The following is a 24,006-nucleotide window of genomic DNA, read 5'->3' on the forward strand; positions in this document are numbered from 1 at the left end:
CTGACAGAGGCCAGAAAAACAAGACTTCTAGACTCTTGTCGGATACTTCATTCCGTTCCTCTTCCTTCCATAGCGCAGTGCATGGAAGTGATAGGTTTGATGGTAGCGGCAATGGACATAGTTCCTTTTGCGCGCATTCATCTAAGACCATTACAACTGTGCATGCTCAGTCAGTGGAATGGGGACTATACAGACTTGTCTCCGAGGATACAAGTAAATCAGAGGACCAGAGACTCACTCCGTTGGTGGCTGTCCCTGGACAACCTGTCACAAGGGATGACCTTCCGCAGACCAGAGTGGGTCATTGTCACGACCGACGCCAGTCTGATGGGCTGGGGCGCGGTCTGGGGATCCCTGAAAGCTCAGGGTCTTTGGTCTCGGGAAGAATCTCTTCTACCGATAAATATTCTGGAACTGAGAGCGATATTCAATGCTCTCAAGGCTTGGCCTCAGCTAGCGAGGGCCAAGTTCATACGGTTTCAATCAGACAACATGACAACTGTTGCGTACATCAACCATCAGGGGGGAACAAGGAGTTCCCTGGCGATGGAAGAAGTGACCAAAATCATTCAATGGGCGGAGTCTCACTCCTGCCACCTGTCTGCAATCCACATCCCAGGAGTGGAAAATTGGGAAGCGGATTTTCTGAGTCGTCAGACATTGCATCCGGGGGAGTGGGAACTCCATCCGGAAATCTTTGTCCAAATCACTCAACTGTGGGGCATTCCAGACATGGATCTGATGGCCTCTCGTCAGAACTTCAAAGTTCCTTGCTACGGGTCCAGATCCAGGGATCCCAAGGCGGCTCTAGTGGATGCACTAGTAGCACCTTGGACCTTCAAACTAGCTTATGTATTCCCGCCGTTTCCTCTCATCCCCAGGCTGGTAGCCAGGATCAATCAGGAGAGGGCGTCGGTGATCTTGATAGCTCCTGCGTGGCCACGCAGGACTTGGTATGCAGATCTGGTGAATATGTCATCGGCTCCACCATGGAAGCTACCTTTGAGACGAGACCTTCTTGTTCAAGGTCCGTTCGAACATCCGAATCTGGTCTCACTCCAGCTGACTGCTTGGAGATTGAACGCTTGATCCTATCGAAGCGAGGGTTCTCAGATTCTGTTATCGATACTCTTGTTCAGGCCAGAAAGCCTGTAACTAGAAAGATTTACCACAAAATTTGGAAAAAATATATCTGTTGGTGTGAATCTAAAGGATTCCCTTGGGACAAGGTTAAGATTCCTAAGATTCTATCCTTCCTTCAAGAAGGATTGGAAAAAGGATTATCTGCAAGTTCCCTGAAGGGACAGATTTCTGCCTTGTCTGTGTTACTTCACAAAAAGCTGGCAGCTGTGCCAGATGTTCAAGCCTTTGTTCAGGCTCTGGTTAGAATCAAGCCTGTTTACAAACCTTTGACTCCTCCTTGGAGTCTCAACTTAGTTCTTTCAGTTCTTCAGGGGGTTCCGTTTGAACCCTTACATTCCGTTGATATTAAGTTATTATCTTGGAAAGTTTTGTTTTTGGTTGCAATTTCTTCTGCTAGAAGAGTTTCAGAATTATCTGCTCTGCAGTGTTCTCCTCCTTATCTGGTGTTCCATGCAGATAAGGTGGTTTTACGTACTAAACCTGGTTTTCTTCCAAAAGTTGTTTCTAACAAAAACATTAACCAGGAGATTATCGTACCTTCTCTGTGCCCGAAACCAGTTTCAAAGAAGGAACGTTTGTTGCACAATTTGGATGTTGTTCGCGCTCTAAAATTCTATTTAGACGCTACAAAGGATTTTAGACAAACATCTTCCTTGTTTGTTGTTTATTCCGGTAAAAGGAGAGGTCAAAAAGCAACTTCTACCTCTCTCTCTTTTTGGATTAAAAGCATCATCAGATTGGCTTACGAGACTGCCGGACGGCAGCCTCCCGAAAGAATCACAGCTCATTCCACTAGGGCTGTGGCTTCCACATGGGCCTTCAAGAACGAGGCTTCTGTTGATCAGATATGTAGGGCAGCGACTTGGTCTTCACTGCACACTTTTACCAAATTTTACAAGTTTGATACTTTTGCTTCTTCTGAGGCTATTTTTGGGAGAAAGGTTTTGCAAGCCGTGGTGCCTTCCATCTAGGTGACCTGATTTGCTCCCTCCCATCATCCGTGTCCTAAAGCTTTGGTATTGGTTCCCACAAGTAAGGATGACGCCGTGGACCTGACACACCTATGTTGGAGAAAACAGAATTTATGTTTACCTGATAAATTACTTTCTCCAACGGTGTGTCCGGTCCACGGCCCGCCCTGGTTTTTTAATCAGGTCTGATAATTTATTTTCTTTAACTACAGTCACCACGGTATCATATGGTTTCTCCTATGCAAATATTCCTCCTTAACGTCGGTCGAATGACTGGGGTAGGCGGAGCCTAGGAGGGATCATGTGACCAGCTTTGCTGGGCTCTTTGCCATTTCCTGTTGGGGAAGAGAATATCCCACAAGTAAGGATGACGCCGTGGACCGGACACACCGTTGGAGAAAGTAATTTATCAGGTAAACATAAATTCTGTTTTTGGTGCGAATCCAAGGGTTACTCATGGAGTAAGGTTAGGATTCCCAGGATTTTGTCCTTTCTCCAAGACGGATTGGAGAAAGGATTATCAGCTAGTTCCTTAAAGGGACAGATATCTGCTTTGTCTATTCTTTTTCACAAACGTCTGGCAGAGGTACCAGATGTTCAAACGTTTAGTCAGGCTTTAGTCAGAATCAAGCCTGTTTATAGACCTGTGGCTCCGCCATGGAGTCTGAATTTAGTTCTTTCAGTTTTGCAAGGGGTTCCGTTTGAACCTTTACATTCCATAGATATTAAGCTTTTATCTTTGAAAGTTTTGTTTTTGGTAGCTATCTCTTCTGCTCGAAGAGTTTCAGAGTTATCTGCTTTACAGTGTGATTCACCTTACCTGATATTCCATGCAGATAAGGTAGTTTTACGTACCAAACCCGGTTTTCTTCCTAAGGTTGTGTCTAATAGGAATATTAACCAGGAAATTGTTGTTCCTTCTCTGTGACCTAATCATTCGTCGAAGAAGGTACGTCTGTTACACAATCTTGATGTGGTTCGTGCTTTAAAGTTCTATTTACAAGCAACTAAGGATTTCAGACAAACAACTTCTTTGTTTGTTATCTATTCTGGTAAGAGAAGAGGTCAGAAGGCGACCGCTACCTCTCTTTCCTTTTGGCTGAAAAGCATCATCCGTTTGGCCTATGAGACTGCTGGCCAGCAGCCTCCTGATACAATTACTGCTCATTCTACCAGAGCAGTGGCTTCCACATGGGCTTTTAAAAATGAGGCTTCTGTTGAACAGATTTGTAAGGCAGCGACTTGGTCTTCGCTGCATACTTTTTCCAAATTTTCCAAATTCGATACTTTTGCTTCTTCGGAGGCTATTTTTGGGAGAAAGGTTTTGCAAGCAGTGGTGCCTTCCGTTTAAGGTACCTGTCTTGTTCCCTCCCTTCATCCGTGTCCTAAAGCTTTGGTATTGGTATCCCACAAGTAAAGGATGAATCCGTGGACTGGATACACCTTACAAGAGAAAATAGAATTTATGCTTACCTGATAAATTACTTTCTCTTGTGGTGTATCTAGTCCACGGCCCGCCCTGTCATTTTAAGACAGGTGGTTTTTATTTTTAAACTACAGTCACCACTGCACCTTTATGGTTTCTCCTTTTTCTTCCTAACCTTCGGTCGAATGACTGGGGGGTGGAGCTAGAGGGGAGCTATATGGACAGCTCTGCTGTGTGCTCTTTGCCACTTCCTGTAGGGAAGGAGAATATCCCACAAGTAAAGGATGAATCCGTGGACTGGATACACCACAAGAGAAAGTAATTTATCAGGTAAGCATAAATTCTGTTTTCCTTCTGTATGGGAAGAGTCCACTGCTCCCACCCCTGTTCTCTGATGGGGGTCCTAAATTTAAATTTATTCTTCTGGCACCTTTTTCACCCTGATATTTCTCCTCCTGTTCCTTGTTCCCTCTACAGAATGACTGTGGTTATGAGGAAGTGGGGGGAGGTATTTAAGCCTTTGGCTGGGGTGTCTTTGCCTCCTCCTGGTGGCCAGGTTTAGTATTTCCTACACGTAAGCAATGCAGCTGTGGACTCTTCCCATACAGAAGGAAAGAAAATTATCAGGTAAATATAATTTTAAGTTTTATCTGGTGTTTTGTTTGTTTTCTTCCGCACCTCTTCTTTTTTTTTTTTTTTCTTTTTTTTTCCCTGCTCCTATTATTTTGCTCTTTTTCTTTTCCTACCTCTTTGGCTTAGCTATACCTCAGACTGAGTTGCCAGTGCGGTGTGATGGGTTTTATAGAGTTCCTGGGGTTTGGGAATCTTTGCCACTTTCTAGTGGTAGGGAAGAGTAATTCCTAGGAGTAATGAATCGTGGACTTTCACTATCATGAAATAAATGAATTTATCAGGTAAACATAAATTATGTTTTCAATTTTCCCTCTCTTGGGGAAAAATGAAAATGTGCTTAACTTTGTTGTTAGTTGTATTTTCAAAATATATTCTTTCTGAAAGCAATTTAGTTTGTGTTTTTTTGTGTTTGTTTTTTTTTAATTTTATTTTCTTATTGCCTAGGTCAGCAGTCTCAATTTGCATGTTGAAGAAGCACATAAGCTGCCAGTGAAACATTTTACTAGCCCATACTGTAATATCTACCTGAACAGTGTGCAGGTAGCAAAGACCCATGCGCGTGAAGGTCAAAATCCTGTTTGGTCAGAAGAGTTTTTCTTTGAGTAAGTTTATTTTATTTTTTGTTTCATTTTCATTTCATTTGACCTATCAACAACTTTATTACTGTACTACTTTCTTTTCTTTTCCCTTCCATGTGTTGTGTTAAAAGGTGTGCTAACAGTACATGGAATCTATGGGAGCTAAGGAATGATCCTTACGGAGTTGTAATAATGTTTTCTAGCACTGCATAAGAGATCTTATTGTAAAATGATTATGCTATATGTGTATTAAATAATTTAAGGGATTTTGTCACCACTAACAGATTCTTGAAACTTTTTTTTTTTTTTTTAAAGAACAATTTGGTTTGAAAAAAATCTGTATTTAAACAAAATTTAACATTTTTTTTTCCGTAAATACCCTCTTAAAGCAGTAATGGCCAACTTCTTAACAAGGCCCACACATATTTGAATAGCTCAAATAGATCTAGATTTAGGTTGCAGGGTACACTCTGTCTGCTGTTCTCCCCTCCAGAAGGCTCTCTTCTGGATACCTTGTTTTCCCACCACAGTAGCCATAAAGCACACATTTTAGTTAGTCTTTGTGACCACAGGAAAAAGCCAGACACACATTTGTAGTTCTGCTCCTTCCCAGGGGCTGCAAAAATTGATGAGGGAAGCGCATGTGGCCTATGAGTCACCAGTTGACCATCCCTGTTGAGTGTGAAAATGAATAGCCTGCAGGGGATTAGTTAAAAGGCTTTTCTTTCATGTAATTGGCAAGAGTCCATGAGCTAGTGCTGTATGGGATATACAATCCTACCAGGAGGGGCAAAGTTTCCCATACCTCAAAATACCTATAAATACACCTCCCACCACACCCACAACTCGGTTTTACAAACTTTGCCTCCTATAGAGGTGGTGAAGTAAGTTTGTGCTTGATTTCTTCTATGATAAGCGCTTCTAAGCATTCTGAAGCCCAATTCCTGTTCAGAGTTCAGTGTTTGTCAGAGGGAAGTAAAGAGAGTTATCGCCTATTGATTTTTTAATGTTTTTTCTCACGGAAAATCTGTTCAAGGGTTCTCTGTTATCGGTCATAGGTATTCATCTCCTACCTCCCTTTTCAGATCGACAATATACTCTTATACGATTAAATCTGCTGATAGTTTTGAGTACTGGTTTGGCTATCTGCTATATGTGGATGGATGATTTTTTTTCGGTAAGTATGTATCATTATTTAAGACACTCTCAGCTATGGTTGGAGCTTTATGTATTTATATAAAGTTCTAAATATATGTATTTACTTATTTGCCATGAGTCAGGTCTATGTGTATTTCCCTTTGCAGTCTGGCAGTTTCATTATGGGTATCATGTTTAGGAAGTTTGTCTTACCTGGAGTATAGTCTTTTTTTCCAATTTGACTTGTTTTCTCTTTAAAATCTTGCAGGCAAATAAGGCTCGCGAGGGCGCAAAATGCTGTTACTTATTGCGTCATTCTTGGCACGAATGTGCATCTATAATGACGCAAGTTCGTAATTTCCTGCATCTTAGTTGATGCCCGGTTGCTTCCTTTTTCATACTTGGCGCCAAAAAATGTAGTTTTATTTTACCTCACTTCCTATATGCTCCTTGCCTTCTTTATGCTCAGAGGGCTATTTGCTTTTTTGCCAATTTTAGCATTTGCATTTTTCTTTCTAATGACAAGATGAGTCCACATATCTAATTACTATTGGGAATATCACTCCTGCCCAGCAGGAGGCGGCAAAGAGCACCACAGCAAAGCTGTTAAATATCACCTCCCTTCCCTCTAACACCAGTCATTTTCTTTGCCTACGTTAGTGTAAGGAAGTGGTAAAGTTAGGTGTCTGGAAAGATTCTTCAATCAAGAGTTTATTTTATTTGCAGTACTAGTATGTGCTGTTTTTACTCCAGGTGTAGCTGTTGTCCATTTCAGTCTCTTCAGTAGAGAATTGGTGGCTTTTAAGCAAAGGGAACTTGTGGGACATAAGTCTCACTGCGCCTCCCTCATATTTAAATTAAAGTGCTGCCCTTATTAATTTTCACAGATCCATGTGAGGGAAAGGACCTCTCAAACCTAGTGAGCTGCCTTGCTGCCAGGCAGATTATTTAGGTAAGTGCTAATTTATTTTCTTAAGCTGCTTTAAGGAAAAAACATGGCACTTTACTATTTCCCTGACAGGGATATTTAATACATTACTCCTAGTGTTGTAAGGGGGATTATGTATGGCATTATTGCAGACACTGGGACTTGAGGAGTACTTGGCTCAATTTTGTGTTATGTTTTTTTTTCCATTAAACATGTATGCTGAGACGTTATTTTTGACACGCCCATGATGGGCGGGGCTTGTGTGGCGGTAAAAGTTATCTAAATTGCGCACTTGTTGTTCTCTCACTTCCTGTATATGGAGGAGAGATCTGCATCTTAACATTTTTCAAATTTAATGGTTATTTGCTAGCCTGTCATTGTTTTCCTGTAAGGTAGGCACCTCAACAAAGCTAATGCTGAGGTGAGGAGGCTGTTTGAAGTGTTAAGACGTTTTTATTTAATATATTTGTAAAATAAATCAGTTGCGTTTTTGTATTTGTTCAAAAATAAAGCAGTTTCGTTTTAAAATTTAAAGAAACAATGTTTTTTTCTTTATTTAAATTGTTCATAATTTAATTATTTTTATTCTGTTAAGATGGACCAAGACTCTGTTACAGATTACAGATGTCCTTTATGTTTAAATGCTAATATTGAACCACCAATTCCTTTTTGTTCCTCATGTGTTGAGAGAACATTAAATCTTAAGGATAGATTTTTTGAGCCTATATTGTCTAAGACAGATGCTATCCAAGAGTCTTCTAACAATGTGCAAGATATGCCGCAGCTTTCTCCTCAAGCGTCCCAAAATTTAGCGCCCATACAGCCAGTGCCCTGCGCTTCCTCTATACCTCCACCTGGAGTTACCTTGCAAGACATTGCTTCCCTAATGTCATCAGTGGTATCTGATGCGTTGTCTGCTTTTCCCATGCCGCAGGGAAAGCGCAAGAAGAAATGTAATCAATCAGTGAATAAGGTTGCTTACACAGTAGTGTCTATTCCGAATGTTTCTTCCCAGAAATCTGAAGAGGAAGATACTTCGGTAGCATCTGAGGGTGAAATCTCAGACTCGGACAGTGTAATACCTTCAAGCTTAAACCTGAAGGAAACAACTTCAGTATCAGTTAAACACCTCCGTTTGTTACTTAAGGAGGTTTTAGCTACCCTGGACGACTCCGAAACTACCGTCGTAGTCAATCCTAAGAAGTCTAGAAAACTAAACAAGTATTTTGAAGTGCCCTCGATGGTGGAGGTATTTACCAGATAGGGCTACAGAGATTATTGCTAAGGAATTTCAGAGACCGGTATCCCTTTTTCTCCATCCCCTATATTTAAAAAGATGTTTCCTATAGCTGTCGCTGTTAAGGATCCTTGGCAGACGGTTCCTAAGGTGGAAGGGGCTATTTCCACCTTAGCCAAACTAACTACCATTCCTATTGAAGATAGTTGTGCTTTTAAAGACCCCCTGGATAAGAAGTTGGAGGGTCTACTTAAAAAGATTTATGTTCACCAGGGTCTGCCCTTGCAGCTGGCTGCGTGCATTGCTACTGTCACTAGTGCGGCGGCTTATTGGTTTGATGCTCTGTCCGAATCTCTTAAGATGGAGACTTCTTTAGAGGAGATCCAAGATAGGATTAAAGCTCTGAAGTTAGCCAATGCCTTTATTACTGATGCTTCTCTGCAGATTACTAAATTGGCAGCTAAGAGTTCAGGGTTCTCTATCCTAGCCCGCAGAGCTTTATGGTTAAAACCTTGGTCTGCGGACGTGTCATCCAAGTCTAAGCTTCTAGCTATTCCTTACAAGGGAAAGACCTTGTTTGGACCTGGCCTGAAGGAAATTATCTCTGACATCACGGGAGGTAAGGGTCATCTCCTTCCTCAGGATAAGAGAAATAAACAAAAAGGATGACAAAGTAATTTTCGTTCTTTCGCAATTTCAAGGGAAATTCTCTCTCTTCCTCCTCTAAACAGGAAGGAAACTATTCGCAATCTAAGCCTACTTGGAGACCCAACCAGCCTTGGAACAAAGGTAAACAGTCCTAAAAGCCTGCTGCTGATTCCAAAACAGCATGAAGGGCATGCCCCCGATCCGGGACCGGATCTGCTAGGGGGGCAGACTTTCTTCGTTCAGGCTTGGGTGTGAGACTTCAGGATCCCTGCGCTATAGAAATAGTGTCCCAGGGATACAGACTGGAGTTCAAAAATTTTCCTCCCAGAGGAAGATTTCTTCTTTCAAGGTTATCTGCAGACCAGATAAAAAGAGAGGCGTTCTTATATTGTGTAAGAGACCTCTCATCCCTGGGAGTAATTTGTCCCGTTCCTGTTCAGGAACACGGGCAGGGATTTTATTCAAATCTGTTTGTAGTTCCCAAGAAGGAGGGAACTTTCAGACCTATCTTAGACCTCAAGAGTCTGAACAAGTTTCTCAGAGTTCAATCTTTCAAGATGGAAACTATTCGTACCATTCTTCCATTGATCCAGGAGGGTCAATTTATGACGACAGTGGACTTAAAGGATGCATATCTACATGTTCCTATCCACAGAGATCACAAGTTCCTAAGGTTTGCCTTTCTGAACAGACATTTTCAGTTTGTAGACCTTCCTTTCAGGCTGGACACGGCACCAAGAATTTTCACAAAGGTTCTGGGGTCTCTGCTGGCGGTTCTAAGACCGCTGGGCATTGTGGTGGCGCCTTATCTGGACAATATTCTTATCCAGACGCTATCTTGTCAACAAGCAAGGTCCCTTACCGACATTGTACTATCCTTCCTGAGAACTCACGGGTGGAAGGTAAATCTGGGAAAGAGTTCCTTAATCCCGAAGACAAGGGTGACTTTCTTGGGAACTTTAATCAATTCTATATCTATGAGGATTTTTCTGACATAGGTCAGGAAATCAAAGATTCTAGATACCTGTCGAGCCCTTCAGTCCAATCCTCGTCCGTCAGTGGCCCAGTGCATGGAAGTAATCTGACTGATGGTGGTGGCAATGGACATCATCCCGTTGGCTCGGTTTCACTTCAGACCTCTGCAGTTAAACATGCTCAGGCAGTGGAATGGAGATTATGTAGACTTGTCTCCTTGAATAACCCTGGAACAGGAGACAAGGGACTCACTTCAATGGTGGTTGTCTCTGGATCATCTATCCCAGGGAACATGCTTTCACAGACCATCCTGGGTGATTGTGACAACAGATGCCAGCCTTCTAGGGTGGGGAGCTGTCTGGGGTCCCCTAAAGGCTCAGGGAGTGTGGACTCAGGCGGAGTCTGTTCTTCTGGAACTGAGCGATCTTCAATGCTCTTCTGGCCTGGCATCAGTTGGCTTCGGCCCAGTTCATCAGATTCCAGACGGACAACATAACGACAGTGGCTTACATCAATCATCAGGGAGGAATGAGGAGTTCCATAACGATGACCGAGGTAGCCAAGATAATCCGGTGGGCGGAGACCCATTCTTGCCATCTGTCAGTGATCCAAATCCCAGGGGTGGACAACTGGGAGGTGGACTTTCTGAGCAGGCAGACTTTTCATCCGGGAGAGTGGGAACTCCATCCGGAAGTATTCTCCAACCTGATTCTCAAATGGGGTCGGTCGGAGTTAGATCTCATGGCATATTGTCAGAATGCCCAGCTCCCGAGATACGGGTCAAGGTCCAGGGATCCCCAGGCGGAACTGATAAATGCTCTAGCAGTTCCTTGGTCCTTCAGCCTAGCATATTTTTTTTCCCCCGTTTGCTCTTCTTCCTCGGGTAATTGCTCGAATCAAACAGGAGAAGGCATCAGTGATCCTCATTGCTCCTGCGTGGCCTCGCAGGATTTGGTATGCCGATCTGGTGGACATGTCATCCCTGCCACCTTGGAGACTGCCATTAAGGAAGGAACTTCTCATTCAAGGACCCTTCCTTCATCCAAATCTAATTTATCTGAAACTGACTGCTTGGAGATTGAACGCTTAATCCTATCCAAGGGTTTTTTTTCTGATTCGGTCATAGAGACCTTGATTCAGGCGCGTAAGCCTGTAACTAGAAAAATTTACTATAAGATTTGGCGTAAATATCTTTATTGGTGTGAATCCAAAGGCTACTCATGGAGTAGGATTAGGATTCCCAGAATTTTGTCTTTTCTCCAAGATGGATTGGTGAAGTGTTTATCGGCAAGTTCCCTAAAGGGTCAGATCTCTGCCTTATCTATTTTGTTACACAAACGACTGGCAGATGTCCCAGATGTTCAATCCTTTTGTCAGGCCTTGGTTAGGATCAGCCTGTGTTCAAACCAGTTACTCCTCCATGGATTCTGAATTTAGTTCTTCAAGGGACTCCGTTTGAGCCTATGCATTCCTTAGATATTAAGTTGTTATCTTGGAAAGTTTTATTTCTTGTTATTTCTTCAGGTCGAAGAGTGTCTGAGCTTTCGGCGTTGCAATACATTTCGCCTTACCTTATTTTCCATTCGGATAAGGTAGTTTTACATACTAAACTAGGGTTCCTTCCTAAGGTTGTTTCAGACAGGAACATTTATCAGGAGATTGTTGTTCCTTCCTTGTGTCGTAATCCTTCTCAGAAGGAACGTCTTCTGCACAATTTGGATGTAGTCCGTGCTTTGAAGGTTTCACTTACAAGCAACTAATGACTTTCATCCGTCTTCTTCTTTGTAATTTTTTCTGGAAAAGGTAAGGGTCAGAAAGCTACGGCTACCTCTCTTGTTGGTTGAAGAGTATCATCCGTTTTGCATATGAGACTGCTGGACAGCAGCCTCCTGAAAGAATTACGGTTCATTCCACTAGGGCGGTTGCTTCCTCATGAGCATTCAAAAATGAAGCTTCTGTGGAACAGATTTGCAAGGCTGCAACTTGGTCTTCCCTTCACACTTTCTAAATTTTACAAATTTGAAACTTTTGCCTCAGCTTAGGCTGCTTTGGGGAGAAAGGTTCTTCAAGCATTGGCGCCTTCCATTTAGGTTCCCTGTCTTGTCCCTCCCTTATCATCCGTGTACTCTAGCTTTGGTATTTTATCCCACAAGTAAGGATGATGATCTGTGGACTCATCGTGTCTTTAAAAAGAAAAGAATATGTATGCTTACCTGATAAATTTATTTATTTTTATACACGATGAGTCCACGGCCCGCCCTGTTCTTTTTAAGACAGGGTGTTATTTTTTGTAAACTTCAGACACCTCTGCACCTTGGCTTTTCCTTTCTCTTCCTAACTTCGGTCGAATGACTGGGGTGGGAGGGAAGGGAGGAGCTATATATAGCAGCTCTACTGTGGTGTTCTTTGCCTCCTGCTGACCAGGAGGTGAAATCCCACAAGTAAAGATGATGATCCGTGGACTCATCGTGTCTAAAAAGAAACCAATTTATCAGGTAAGCATAAATTTTCTTTTCAAGATTATCTGTAGACCAGACAAAAAGAGAGGCTTTCCTACACTTTGTTCGGGACCTCTCCGACCTGGGAGTGATAGTTCTTGTTCCGATGCAGGAACGGGGTCTGGGTTTCTATTCCAATCTGTTCGTGGTTCCCAAAATGGAGGGAACCTTCAGACCAATTTTAGATCTCAAGAGTCTAAACAAATTCCTTAGAGTGCCGTTCGTTCCATTCTTCCTGTGGTCCAAGATGGTCAATTTATGACAACGGTAGATTTAAAGGACGCGTACCTGCATGTTCCCATCCACAGGGACCATCACAAATTTCTAAGGTTTGCATTTCTAGACAAACACTTCCAGTTTGTGGCTCTTCCATTCGGACTTGCCACAGCTCACAGAATTTTCTGAAAGGTTCTGGAATCCCTGTTGGCGGTGCTCCGATTGCGGGGCATTGCAGTGGTGCCTTATCTGGGCGACATTCTGGTTCAGGTGCCATCCTTTCAACAAGCAAGATCCCACATGGAAATGTTATCTTTCCTGCGATCTCACGGTTGGAAGGTAAATTTGGAAAAGAGTTCCTTAGTTCCAAATACAAGGGTAAGCATAATAGATTCCTTATCAATGAAAATTTTTCTGACAGAAGTCAGGAAATCAAAAATTTTGGATTCTTTCCTACCGCTTCAGTCCTCTCCTCGGCCTTCAGTGGCTCAGTGCATGGAGGTAATCGGTCTGATGGTAACGGCAATGGACATCATCCAGGTCGCCCGTTTCCACCTCAGACCTCTGCAGTTAAGCATGCTCAGTCAGTGGAACAGAGATTATACGGATCTTTCTCTGCAATTACAGCTGGGATGGTGAACAGTCTGGGGCTCTCTAAGGGCTCAGGGAACATGGATTTGGTCGGAGTCTGTTCTACCCATAAACATTCTGGAGCTGAGAGTGATCTTCAATGCTCTTCTGGCCTGGCCTCAGTAGTTCATCAGGTTCCAGTCGGACAACATAACTTCAGTGGCTTACATCAACCATCAGGGAGGAACTCTGAGTTCCTTGGCCATCACAGCGGTAGCCAAGATTATTCAGTGGGCGGAGACCCACAATTGCTCTCTGTCGGTGATCCACTTCCCAGGAGTGGACAACTGGGAGGTGGACTTCCTGAGCAGGCAGACCTTTCATCCAGGGGAGTGAGAACTCCATCCGGAAGTGTTTTCCAGTCTTATTCTCAAATGGGGTCAGCTGGAATTGGATCTCTTGGCATCTCGGCAGAATGCCAAGCTTCCGAGGTACGGGTCGAGGTCAAGGGACCCTCAGGCTGTACTGATAGACGCCCTGTTGGTACCTTGGAATTTCAGTCTTGCATACATATTTCCTCCGTTCACTCTTCTACCTCAGGTCATTGCTCGAATCAAGCAGTAGAGGGCGTCGGTGATCCACATTGCACCGGCGTGGCCTTGCAGGATTTGGTATGCAGACCTTGTGGACATGTCATCTCTTCCACCTTAGAGACTTCTGTTGAGGAAGGACCCTTCTACTTCAAGGGCCTATGTATTCCTTAGATATTAAGTTAACTTGGAAAGTTTTTGTTTCTTGTTGCTGTTTCATCTGCTCGTTAATTGTCAGAGCTCTCGGCATTACAGTATGAGTCTCCTTACCTTATTTTTCATTCGGATAAGGTGGTTTTGCGTACTAAGTTAGGGTTTCTCCCTAAAGTAGTTTCAGACCAGAACATTTATGGGGAGATTGTTGTTCCTTCCTTTTGTCCTAATCCTCCTCAAAAGGAATGGCTGTTCCACAATCTGGATGTGGTGCATGCATTAAAATTCTATTTACAGGCAACTAAGGATTTTCGTCAGTCTTCTGCTCTTGTTGTGGTATTCTCTGGGAAACGTAAGGGGCAGAAAGCTACGGCTACTTCTCTTTCTTTGTGGCTGAAGAGTATCATTCGCTGGACAGCAGCCTCCTGAGAGAGTTACGGCTCATTCTACAAGGGCTGTTTCCTCTTCCTGGGCATTCAAAAATTAAGCTTCTGTGGAACAGATTTGCAAGGCTGCAACTAGGTCCTCTCTTCACACATTTTCAAAATTCTATAAATTTGACACTTTTGCCTCGGCTGAGGCCTCCTTTGGGAGGAAGGTTCTTCAAGCAATGGTGCCTTCCATTTAGGTTCCCTGTCTTGTCCCTCCCTTATCTGTGTACTCTAGCTTGGTTATTGATTCCCAATAGTATTTAGATTATCCGTGGACTCATTGTGTCATTAGAAAGAAAACAAAATTTATGCTTACCTGATAAATTTATTTATTTATTGACATGATGAGTCCACGCCCCGCCCTGTTCTTTGGACAGGTTGTTGGTATTTCATAAACTTCAGACACCTCTACACCTTGTTGCTTCCTTTCTCTCCTTGCTTCGGTCAAATGACTGGGGTTGGAGGGAAGGGAGGTGATATTTGACAGTTTTGCTGTGGTGCTCTTTGCCTCCTCCTGCTGGGCAGGAGTAATAATCCCAATAGTAATTAGATGATCTGTGGACTCATCGTGTCAATAAATAAATAAATTTATCAGGTAAGCATAAATTTTGTTTTTCCCATTCCTGAAACTGCTATATGTGGAAATAAAATATTTTTGTTTAAATGTTATTTTTTCTTTTACATTTTACAAGATGTCTCAATCTGATCCTGTCTCAGAAGCTGCTGTAGGAACCATGCTGCCTGAACACAGTTCTACCAAAGCCAAGTGTATCTGTTTTAAGCTAGTGAAGATTATATCTCCAGCTGTAGTATGTAACAGTTGACATGATAAGCTTTTGCATGCAGAAACGGTTTCTATTAGTGTTAGTACAGTATCTGTTCCCTCAACATCTAAAGTACATGATATCCCTGTTGATATTAAAAATTATATTGCTGATGCAATACAGAAGGCTATGTCTGATATTCCGCCTTCGAATAAACGTAAATGGTCTTCTAAAACGTCTCATACTACTGATGAAATTTGTAATGACCGACAACATACTGATATATCCACCTCTGATGAGGGTCTCTCTGACTCAGAAGATCCTACTTCAGACATTGACACTGATAAATCATCTTATTTTTTTAAGATTGAGTATATTCGTTCCATGTTAAAAGAAGTGTTGATAACTTTGGATATTGAGGAGTCTGGTCCTTTTGATAATAAATCCAGTAAGCGTTTACATTCTGCCTATAAACCTCCTGTGACTACTCCTGAGGTTTTCCCTGTTCCCGATGCTATTTCTGATGTGATTGCTAAGGAATGGTCTAAGCTTGGTACTTCTTTTGTTTCTTCTTCAAGGTTTAAAAAGTTGTATCCTTTGCCAGTGGCTAAATTATAGTTTTTGGATAAAGTCCCTAAGGTTGATGGGCCTATTTCTACTCTTGCTAAGCGTACTACTATTCCTATGGAAGATAGTACTTCTTTTAAGGAACCTTTAAATAGGAAAATTGAATCTTATCTCAGGCATGCTTATTTACATTCTGGCTATATTCTCAGACCTGCCATTTCTATGCGGCTGCATCAATTTTTTGGTTGGATAGCTTAGCACATCTGGGAAAAGATTCTGATTTGCATAGCATTGTTAGTTTGCATCAACATGCTAATCATTTTATCGGTGATGCTATTTTTGATATTGTCAAAATTGATGTTAAATCCGTCTTTTGCTAGAAGAGCTTTATGGCTCAAATCTTGGAATGCTGACATGGTATCTAGATTCATTCTTTCTTTCCAAGGTAACAATTTATTTGGTTCTCAGTTGAATTCAATTATTTCAACTATCACTGGGGGGAAGGGAGTTTTTTGCCTCAGGATAAAAGATCTAAGGGTAAATCTAAAGCTTCTAATCGTTTTCGTTCTTTTCGACAGAATAAGGAACATAAAACCAATCCTTCCCCTAAAGACTCTGTTTCCAATTGGAAACCTCCAAGTTAGATTAAATCCAAGCCTTTTAAGAATCCAAAGCCAACCCTCAAGTCTGTATGAAGGTGCAGCCCTCGGTCCAGTTCAGCTGGTGGGGGTCAGATTGAAATTATTCCAAGACATTTGGGCAGATTCTGTTCAAAATCAATGGATTCAGAGTATTGTCTCTCAAGGGTATTGAATAGGATTCAGAGTAAGACCTCCTGTGAGAAGATTCTTTCTTTCATGCAATTGGCAAGAGTCCATGAGCTAGTGACTTATGGGATATACAATCCTACCAGGAGGGGCAAAGTTTCCCAAACCTCAAAATGTCTATAAATACACCCCTCACCACACCCACAGACTTCTACGTTGATATGCGCTTCTCAGCATTTTTTTTGAAGCACGATTCCTCTGTACAGTGAATGTCAGAGGGATGTAAAGGGAGTATCACCTATTGAATGCAATGGCTTTCCTCCCAGGGATCTATTTCATAGGTTCTTTGTTATCGGTCGTAGAGATTCATCTCCTACCTCCCTTTTCAGATCGACGATATACTCTCATATTCCATTACCTCTTCTGATAACTGTTTCAGTACTGGTTTGGCTATATGTGGATGGGTGTATTTTGGTAAGTATGTTTTTTATTATTTAAGACACTCTCAGCTATGGTTTGGCACTTTATGTATTTATATAAAGTTCTAAATATATGCATTGTACTTATATTTGCCATGATTCAGGTTTTCAGTATATTTCCTTTTTTTGCAGACTGTCAGTTTCATATCTGGGAAGTGATTTTTTTTTATGAAAAATTATTTCTTACCTGGGGTATAGTCTCTTTTTCAAATTGACTGTCTTTTAAATTTGCGGGCAGAATTAGGCTTGCGAGGGCGTAAAATGCCAAAATTTATTGCACCTTTTTTTGCGCAAAGTTACGTTCGTTGACACAAATTCTTCATTTCCGGTGTCTTAGTTGACGCTGAGTCCTTCACAAGGTTGCGTCATCTATGACGCGAGTGTTTAGTTTCCAGACGTTTTTGCCGCAAAAAATATTTTTCTGTTGTGCGTCATACTTGGCGCCAAATATTTTCATTATTTAAAACCCCATTCCTTTTGCCTCTGGCCTTTTTCTATGTCAGAGGGCTATGCTGTTTGCATATTTTCCCATTCCTGAAACTGCCATATAAGGAAATTGATCATTTTTCTTTATATGTTGTTTTTTTCTCTTACATTTGCTAGATGTCTCAATCTGATCCTATCTCAGAATTTACTGCTGGATCCCTGCTGCCTGATAACGGTTCTACCAAAGCTAAGTGCATTTGTTGTAAACTTTTGGAGTTTATACCTCCAGCTGTGGTTTGTAATAGTTGTCATGATAAACTTTTACATGCAGAAAATGTTTCCATCAGTAGTAGTTCATTACCTTTTGCTGTTTCCTCAGCATCTACTGCACAATATATACCTGTAAATTTAAAAGAATTTATTTCTGATTCTATTCAGAAAGCTTTGTCTGCCATTCCACCTTCTAATAAACGTAGGAGGTCTTTTAAAACTTCTCATAAAGTGGATGAAATTTCAAATGACCGGCAACATACTGTTTTTTCTTTCTCTGATGAGGATCTATCCAATTTAGAAGATCCTGCCTCAGATATTGACACTGACAAATCCTGTAATTAATTTAAAATGGAGTATATTTGTTCTTTATTAAAAGAAGTGTTGAGTACATTAGATATGGAGGAAACTAGTCCTCTTGATATTAAAACTAGTAAAGTTTAAATTCTGTGGTTATTCCAGAAGTTTTTCCCAGTTCCTGATGCTATTTCAGATATTTCTAAGGAATGAAATAGGCCTGGTACTTATTTTATTCCTTCTTCAAGGTTTAAAAAATGGTATCCTTTGCCAACTATTAGATTGGAGTTTTGGGAAAAGATCCCCAAAGCTGATGGGGCTATCTCTACTCTTGCTAAACGTACTACTATTCCTAGATAGTACTTCTTTTAAAGATCATTTAGATAGGAAACTTGAATCTTATCTAAGAAAGGCTTATTTATATTCAGGTCATCTTCTTAGGCCTGCAATTTCTTTGGCTGATGTTGCTGCTTCAACTTTTTGGTTGGAAACTTTAGCGCAACAAGTATCGGATCATGATTTGTCTAGCATTGTTAAATTAATTCAACATGCTAATAATTTCATTTGTGATGCCATTTTTGATATCATCAAAATTGATGTAAATCTATGTCATTAGCTATTTTAGCTAGAAGAGCCTTATGGCTTAAATCTTGGAATGGTGATATGACTTCTAAGCCCAGATTGCTATCTCTTTCTTTCCATGGTAATAAATTATTTGGTATAGAACCAAAAAGAAACTGGAAGCAGCCGCTGTATGAAACTTAGGCTTTATTCGGTCATCAAGTAAAAGTTCATGGAGGTACAAGGTACACTGAAGGACAGAACAGTATACGCGTTTCGGCTGGCGCCGTACTCGCTACTGGTAAAGGTGTAAGCTTGCATGTGAAACTTAAAAAGGGTGTGCTTCACCACCCCTATTGGATAAAACTAATTTATTCAAAACACACCTGTAAAATAACGTGTTGCAGTGTACCTGAGACCACATATCTTAAGATTAACACAAAGATACTCCCTATGCTATAGTAACTTAGATGGACACATTTGGATAAAGTTGAACAATCAATACCTACATAAAAATGTATATTTTAAATTCATTTTAAATTCATGTTAAACAGTTGATAGATGTTAAAAACAATCATTGATTAATTATATTGCATAAAACTGTGAAACATGAAATGGATATGTATTTCAAAAATAGGATGTATGACATATTGCATTCAATCAAAAAATGATAAAACTAGAAAAATTAAATAAAATTAAATAAAATTAAATCAAACAGAAAAACACATATAAAAAGAGAAAGAAAAAGAATTTATATGAGTACATACTTATGTGTGCATATGAGAAAAGATGAATAAACACCAACTAGTGTAAAACATCAACAAAAGAATTTTGCATGTGAGAAAGTACATATACACATACTCACATATATATGTAAACATATATACACACACATTTGTATGTTCTAGCTCCCAATCAGTACATGATTTATATGTTAGTATAATTCTAAGGAAAAAAGGCCATAATATATATTAAATTGTAAACTTAATGTACAAAAGCAAAAAGTGAATATGAATAATAAAAATGAAGGGCCTATGTCTAACCTTATTAATGGTTATAATAACAATAATAATTTTATCCATAATTGTAATCACATATGTTGGTGGGCCAAAATTGAATCGTTAGCAGAATGGACACTAGCTACATAAAATACTACTCATTTAGAGGATGTAGACGAATGGAAAAAAATGAAATATAACAGCCAAATAGATTGAAATAAAAAAGAGAAGAATCTTCACTCCCAATAGTTAATTAAATCATATTCAGCATTTAAGCCCAAAGGGACTTTAGTCGATAATTTAAAGATCCATAACATCTCACGTTTCTCTAAGAGCCTCTGTCTATCTCCTCCTCTTTTAGGATAAGGTATGTGGTCTATAGCAAGCCATCTGAAAGATGAGACATCTTGATTGTGTTTTGTGCAAAAGTGTTGTACTATCGGTGATGATGATTTGCCCACATTAATAGTGGACAAATGTTCTCTAATACGGGACCTGATGTCCCTGGTTGTGAGTCCTACATATTGAATCTTGCACAAAGTGCAAGTGATCAAGTAAATGACAAAATTGGATGTACAATTCAAACAAAAATTGATGTCATATGTTTGATTGGTGACAGTAGATGTGAAAGTGTCAGATATGATTATGTGGTCACAGGCCTTGCACCTGTTGCTCCCACACCTAAACATACCTTTAGATGTCAACCATCAGCTCAATGTGGCACGAGGATTGCTCAAAACTGTAGGGGATAAGTAATTGCCCAATGTCTTATTGCGGTGATAAGAACACCTAATCCCTTTGGATACACAGTTTATGAGCTTGTCGTCAGCCACAAGAAGCTTAAAGTGTCTCTTAATAATGTCACATATCGACTGATAGTCAGAGCTAAAATCAGTGACAAAAGTGACTTGATCAGATTTTTTGACCTGTGAGTGTTTACTTTTCTCCACAAGCATAGAATTACGGTCAAGTTTTTCAACTTCTCGAACAGCCCTGTTAACAACTTTCTTGGGGTAACCCCTATTGTCTAACCGGGTAAGTAAATCCTTCTTGTGTTTCACAAATGTTTCATGAGTTGAGCAATTCCTCTTGGCTCTGATTAGTTGGCTTTTGGCTATGTGAGTATGTCACATTTTTGGGGCGACAAATCCTAGCATGTTCACTTTTTGCTTTTGTACATTAAGTTTACAATTTAATATATATTATGGCCTTTTTCTTTCATGTAATTAGCAAGAGTCCATGAGCTAGTGACGTATGGGATATACATTCCTACCAGGAGGGGCAAAGTTTCCCAAACCTCAAAATGCCTATAAATACACCCCTCACCACACCCACAATTCAGTTTTACAAACTTTGCCTCCGATGGAGGTGGTGAAGTAAGTTTGTGCTAGATTCTACGTTGATATGCGCTCCGCAGCAAGTTGGAGCCCGGTTTTCCTCTCAGCGTGCAGTGAATGTCAGAGGGATGTGAGGAGAGTATTGCCTATTTGAATGCAGTGATCTCCTTCTACGGGGTCTATTTCATAGGTTCTCTGTTATCGGTCGTAGAGATTCATCTCTTACCTCCCTTTTCAGATCGACGATATACTCTTATATATACCATTACCTCTGCTGATTCTCGTTTCAGTACTGGTTTGGCTTTCTACAAACATGTAGATGAGTGTCCTGGGGTAAGTAAATCTTATTTTCTGTGACACTCTAAGCTATGGTTGGGCACTTTATTTATAAAGTTCTAAATATATGTATTCAAACATTTATTTGCCTTGACTCAGAATGTTCAACATTCCTTATTTTTTCAGACAGTCAGTTTCATATTTGGGATAAATGCATTTGTTTCAATCATTTTTTCTTACCTTAAAAAATTTGACTTTTTCCCTGTGGGCTGTTAGGCTCGCGGGGGCAGAAAATGCTTCATTTTATTGCGTCATTCTTGGCGCAGACTTTTTTGGCGCAAAATTTTTTTTCTGTTTCCGGCGTCATACGTGTCGCCGGAAGTTGCGTCATTTTTTGACGTTTTTTTGCGTCAAAAATGTCGGCGTTCCAAATAATGTGGGCGTCTTTTTTGGCGCTAAAAAATATGGGCGTCATTTTTGTCTCCACATTATTTAAGTCTCATTATTTATTGCTTCTGGTTGCTAGAAGCTTGTTCACTGGCATTTTTTTCCCATTCCTGAAACTGTCATTTAAGGAATTTGATCAATTTTGCTTTATATGTTGTTTTTTTCTTTTACATATTGCAAGATGTTCCACGTTGCAACTGAGTCAGAAGTTACTTCAGGAAAATCACTGCACAGTGCTGGAGCTACCAAGCTAAGTGTATCTGCTATAAACTTTTGGTATCTGTTTCTCCAGCTGTTATTTGTATTGCATGTCATGTCAAACTTATTAATGCAGATAAAATTTCCTTTAGTACTGTTACATTACCTGTTGCTGTTCCGTCAACATCTAATTTTCAGAGTGTTCCTGATAACATAAGAGATTTTATTTTTTAAATCCATTAAGAAGGCTATGTCTGTTATTTCTCCTTCTAGTATACATAAAAGTCTTTTAAAACTTCTCTTTTTTCAGATGAATTTTTAAATGAACATCATCATTCTGATACTGATAATGGTTCTTCTGGTTCAGAGGTTTCTGTCTCAGAGGTTGATGCTGATAAATCTTTGTATTTGTTCAAGATGGAATTTATTCGTTCTTTACTTAAAGAAGTGTTATTTGCATTAGAAATAGAGGATTCTGGTCCTCTTGATACTAAATGTAAACGTTTAAATAAGGTTTTTAAATCTCCTGTAGTTATTCCAGAAGTGTTTTATCTCCCTGATGCTATTTCTGAAGTAATTTCCAGGGAATGGAATAATTTGGGTAATTTATTTACTCCTTCTAGACGTTTAAGCAAATTATATTCTGTGCCATCTGACAGATTAGAGTTTTTTGGGCCAAAAATCCCTAAGGTTATGGGGCTGTCTCTACTCCTGCTAATGTACTACTATTCCTACGGCAGATAGTACTTCATTTAAGGATCCTTTAGATAGGAAAATTGAATCCTTTCTAAGAAAAGCTTACTTATGTTCAGGTAATCTTCTTAGACCTGCTATATTTTTAGCGGATGTTGCTGCAGCTTCAACTTTTTGGTTAGAAGCTTTAGCGCAACAAGTAACAGATCATAATTTTATAGCATTATTATTATTCTATAACATGCTAATAATTTTATTGGTGATACCATCTTTTGATATCATTAGAGTTGATGTCAGGTATATGTCTCTAGCTATTTTAGCTAGAAAAGCTTTATGGATTAAACTTGGAATGCTGACATGTCTTCTAAGTCAACTTTGCTTTCTCTTTCTTTCCAGGGTAAATAATCATTTTCGTTCCTTTCCTCACAACAAGGAACAAAAGCCTGATCCTTCATCCTCAGGAGCGGTATCAGTTTGGAAACTATTTCCAGTTTGGAATATATATATATAGAAACCTATAGCCAGCTCCTAAGTACCTATGAAGGTGCGGACCTTATTCCAGCTCAGCTGGTATGGGGCAGATTACGTTTTCTTCAAAGAAATTTGGATCAATTCCGTTCTTAATCTCTGGTTTCAGAAACATTGTTTCAGAAAGGTACAGAATTGGCTTCAAGTTAAGGCCTCCTGCTAAGAGATTCTTTTCTTTCCCGTGTCCCAGTTAACACAGCAAAGGCTCAGCATTTCTGAAATGTGTTTCAGATCTAGAGTTGGCTGGAGTATTTATGCCAGTTCCAGTTCTGGAACAGGGGCTGGGGTTTTATTTTATCTCTTCATTGTACCAAAGAAGGTCAATTCCTTCAGACCAGTTCCGGATCTATCATTATTGAATCGTTATGTTAGGATACCAACATTCAAGATGGTTACTGTAGGACTATCCTGCCTTTTGTTTAGCAAGGGCATTATATGTCTACAATAGATTTACAGGATGTGTATCTGCATATTCCGATTCATCCAGATCACTTTTAGTGTCTGAGATTCTCTTTTTAGACAAGCATTACCAGTTTTGTGGCTCTACCGTTTGGCCTAGCCTCAGTTCCAAGAATTTTTTTTCAAAGGTTCTCGGTGCCCTTCTTTCTGTAATCAGAGAATAGGGTTTTGGTATTTCCTTATTTGGACAATATCTTGGTACTTGCTCAGTCTTCTCATTTTCGAAGAATCTCATACGAATCGACTTGTGTTGTTTCTTCAAGTTCATGGTTGGAGGATCAATTTACCAATCAGTTCATTGATTCCTCAGACAAGGGTAACCTTTTTAGGTTTCTAGATAAATTCAGTTTCTATGACTCTGTCCTTGTCAGACGAGAAGTTTAACATTGATATCAGCTTGTCAAAACCTTCAGTCACAATCATTCCCTTTGGTAGCCTTATGCATGGAAATGTTGGGTCTTAGGACTGCCGCATCAGATGCGATCTCCTTTGCTCGTTTTCACATGCGACCTCTTCAGCTCTGTATGCTGAACCAATGGTGCAGGGATTACTCAAAGATATCTCAATTAATATCTTTAAACCGATTTTACGACACTCTCTGACAGATCACCATCGTTTAGTTCAGGGGGCTTCTTTGTTCTTCCGACCTGGACTATAATCTCAACAGATGCAAGTCTTACAGGTTGGGGAGCTGTGTGGGGGTATCTGACGGCACAAGGGGTTTGGGAATCTCAGGAGGTGAGATTTCCGATCAATATTTTGGAACTCCGTGCAATTTTCAGAGCTCTTCAGTCTTGGCCTCTTC

The 24,006-nt window shown here is 40.3% G+C and overlaps 1 protein-coding gene across 1 annotated transcript in view; it reads left to right on the forward strand.

Annotated features, from left to right (window-relative positions):
* Positions 1 to 24,006, forward strand: part of RASA1 (RAS p21 protein activator 1) — a gene marked incomplete in the record, with an annotated part of 550,200 nt that overhangs the window by 305,280 nt on the left and 220,914 nt on the right. Inside the window, 1 exon segment of the mRNA XM_053701476.1 lies at positions 4,618 to 4,775. Coding sequence (XP_053557451.1) covers positions 4,618 to 4,775 — 158 coding nt within the window.

The sequence above is a fragment of the Bombina bombina genome, chromosome 2 (genome assembly GCF_027579735.1).
Source record: "Bombina bombina isolate aBomBom1 chromosome 2, aBomBom1.pri, whole genome shotgun sequence".
NCBI classification, from domain to species: Eukaryota; Metazoa; Chordata; class Amphibia; order Anura; family Bombinatoridae; genus Bombina; species Bombina bombina.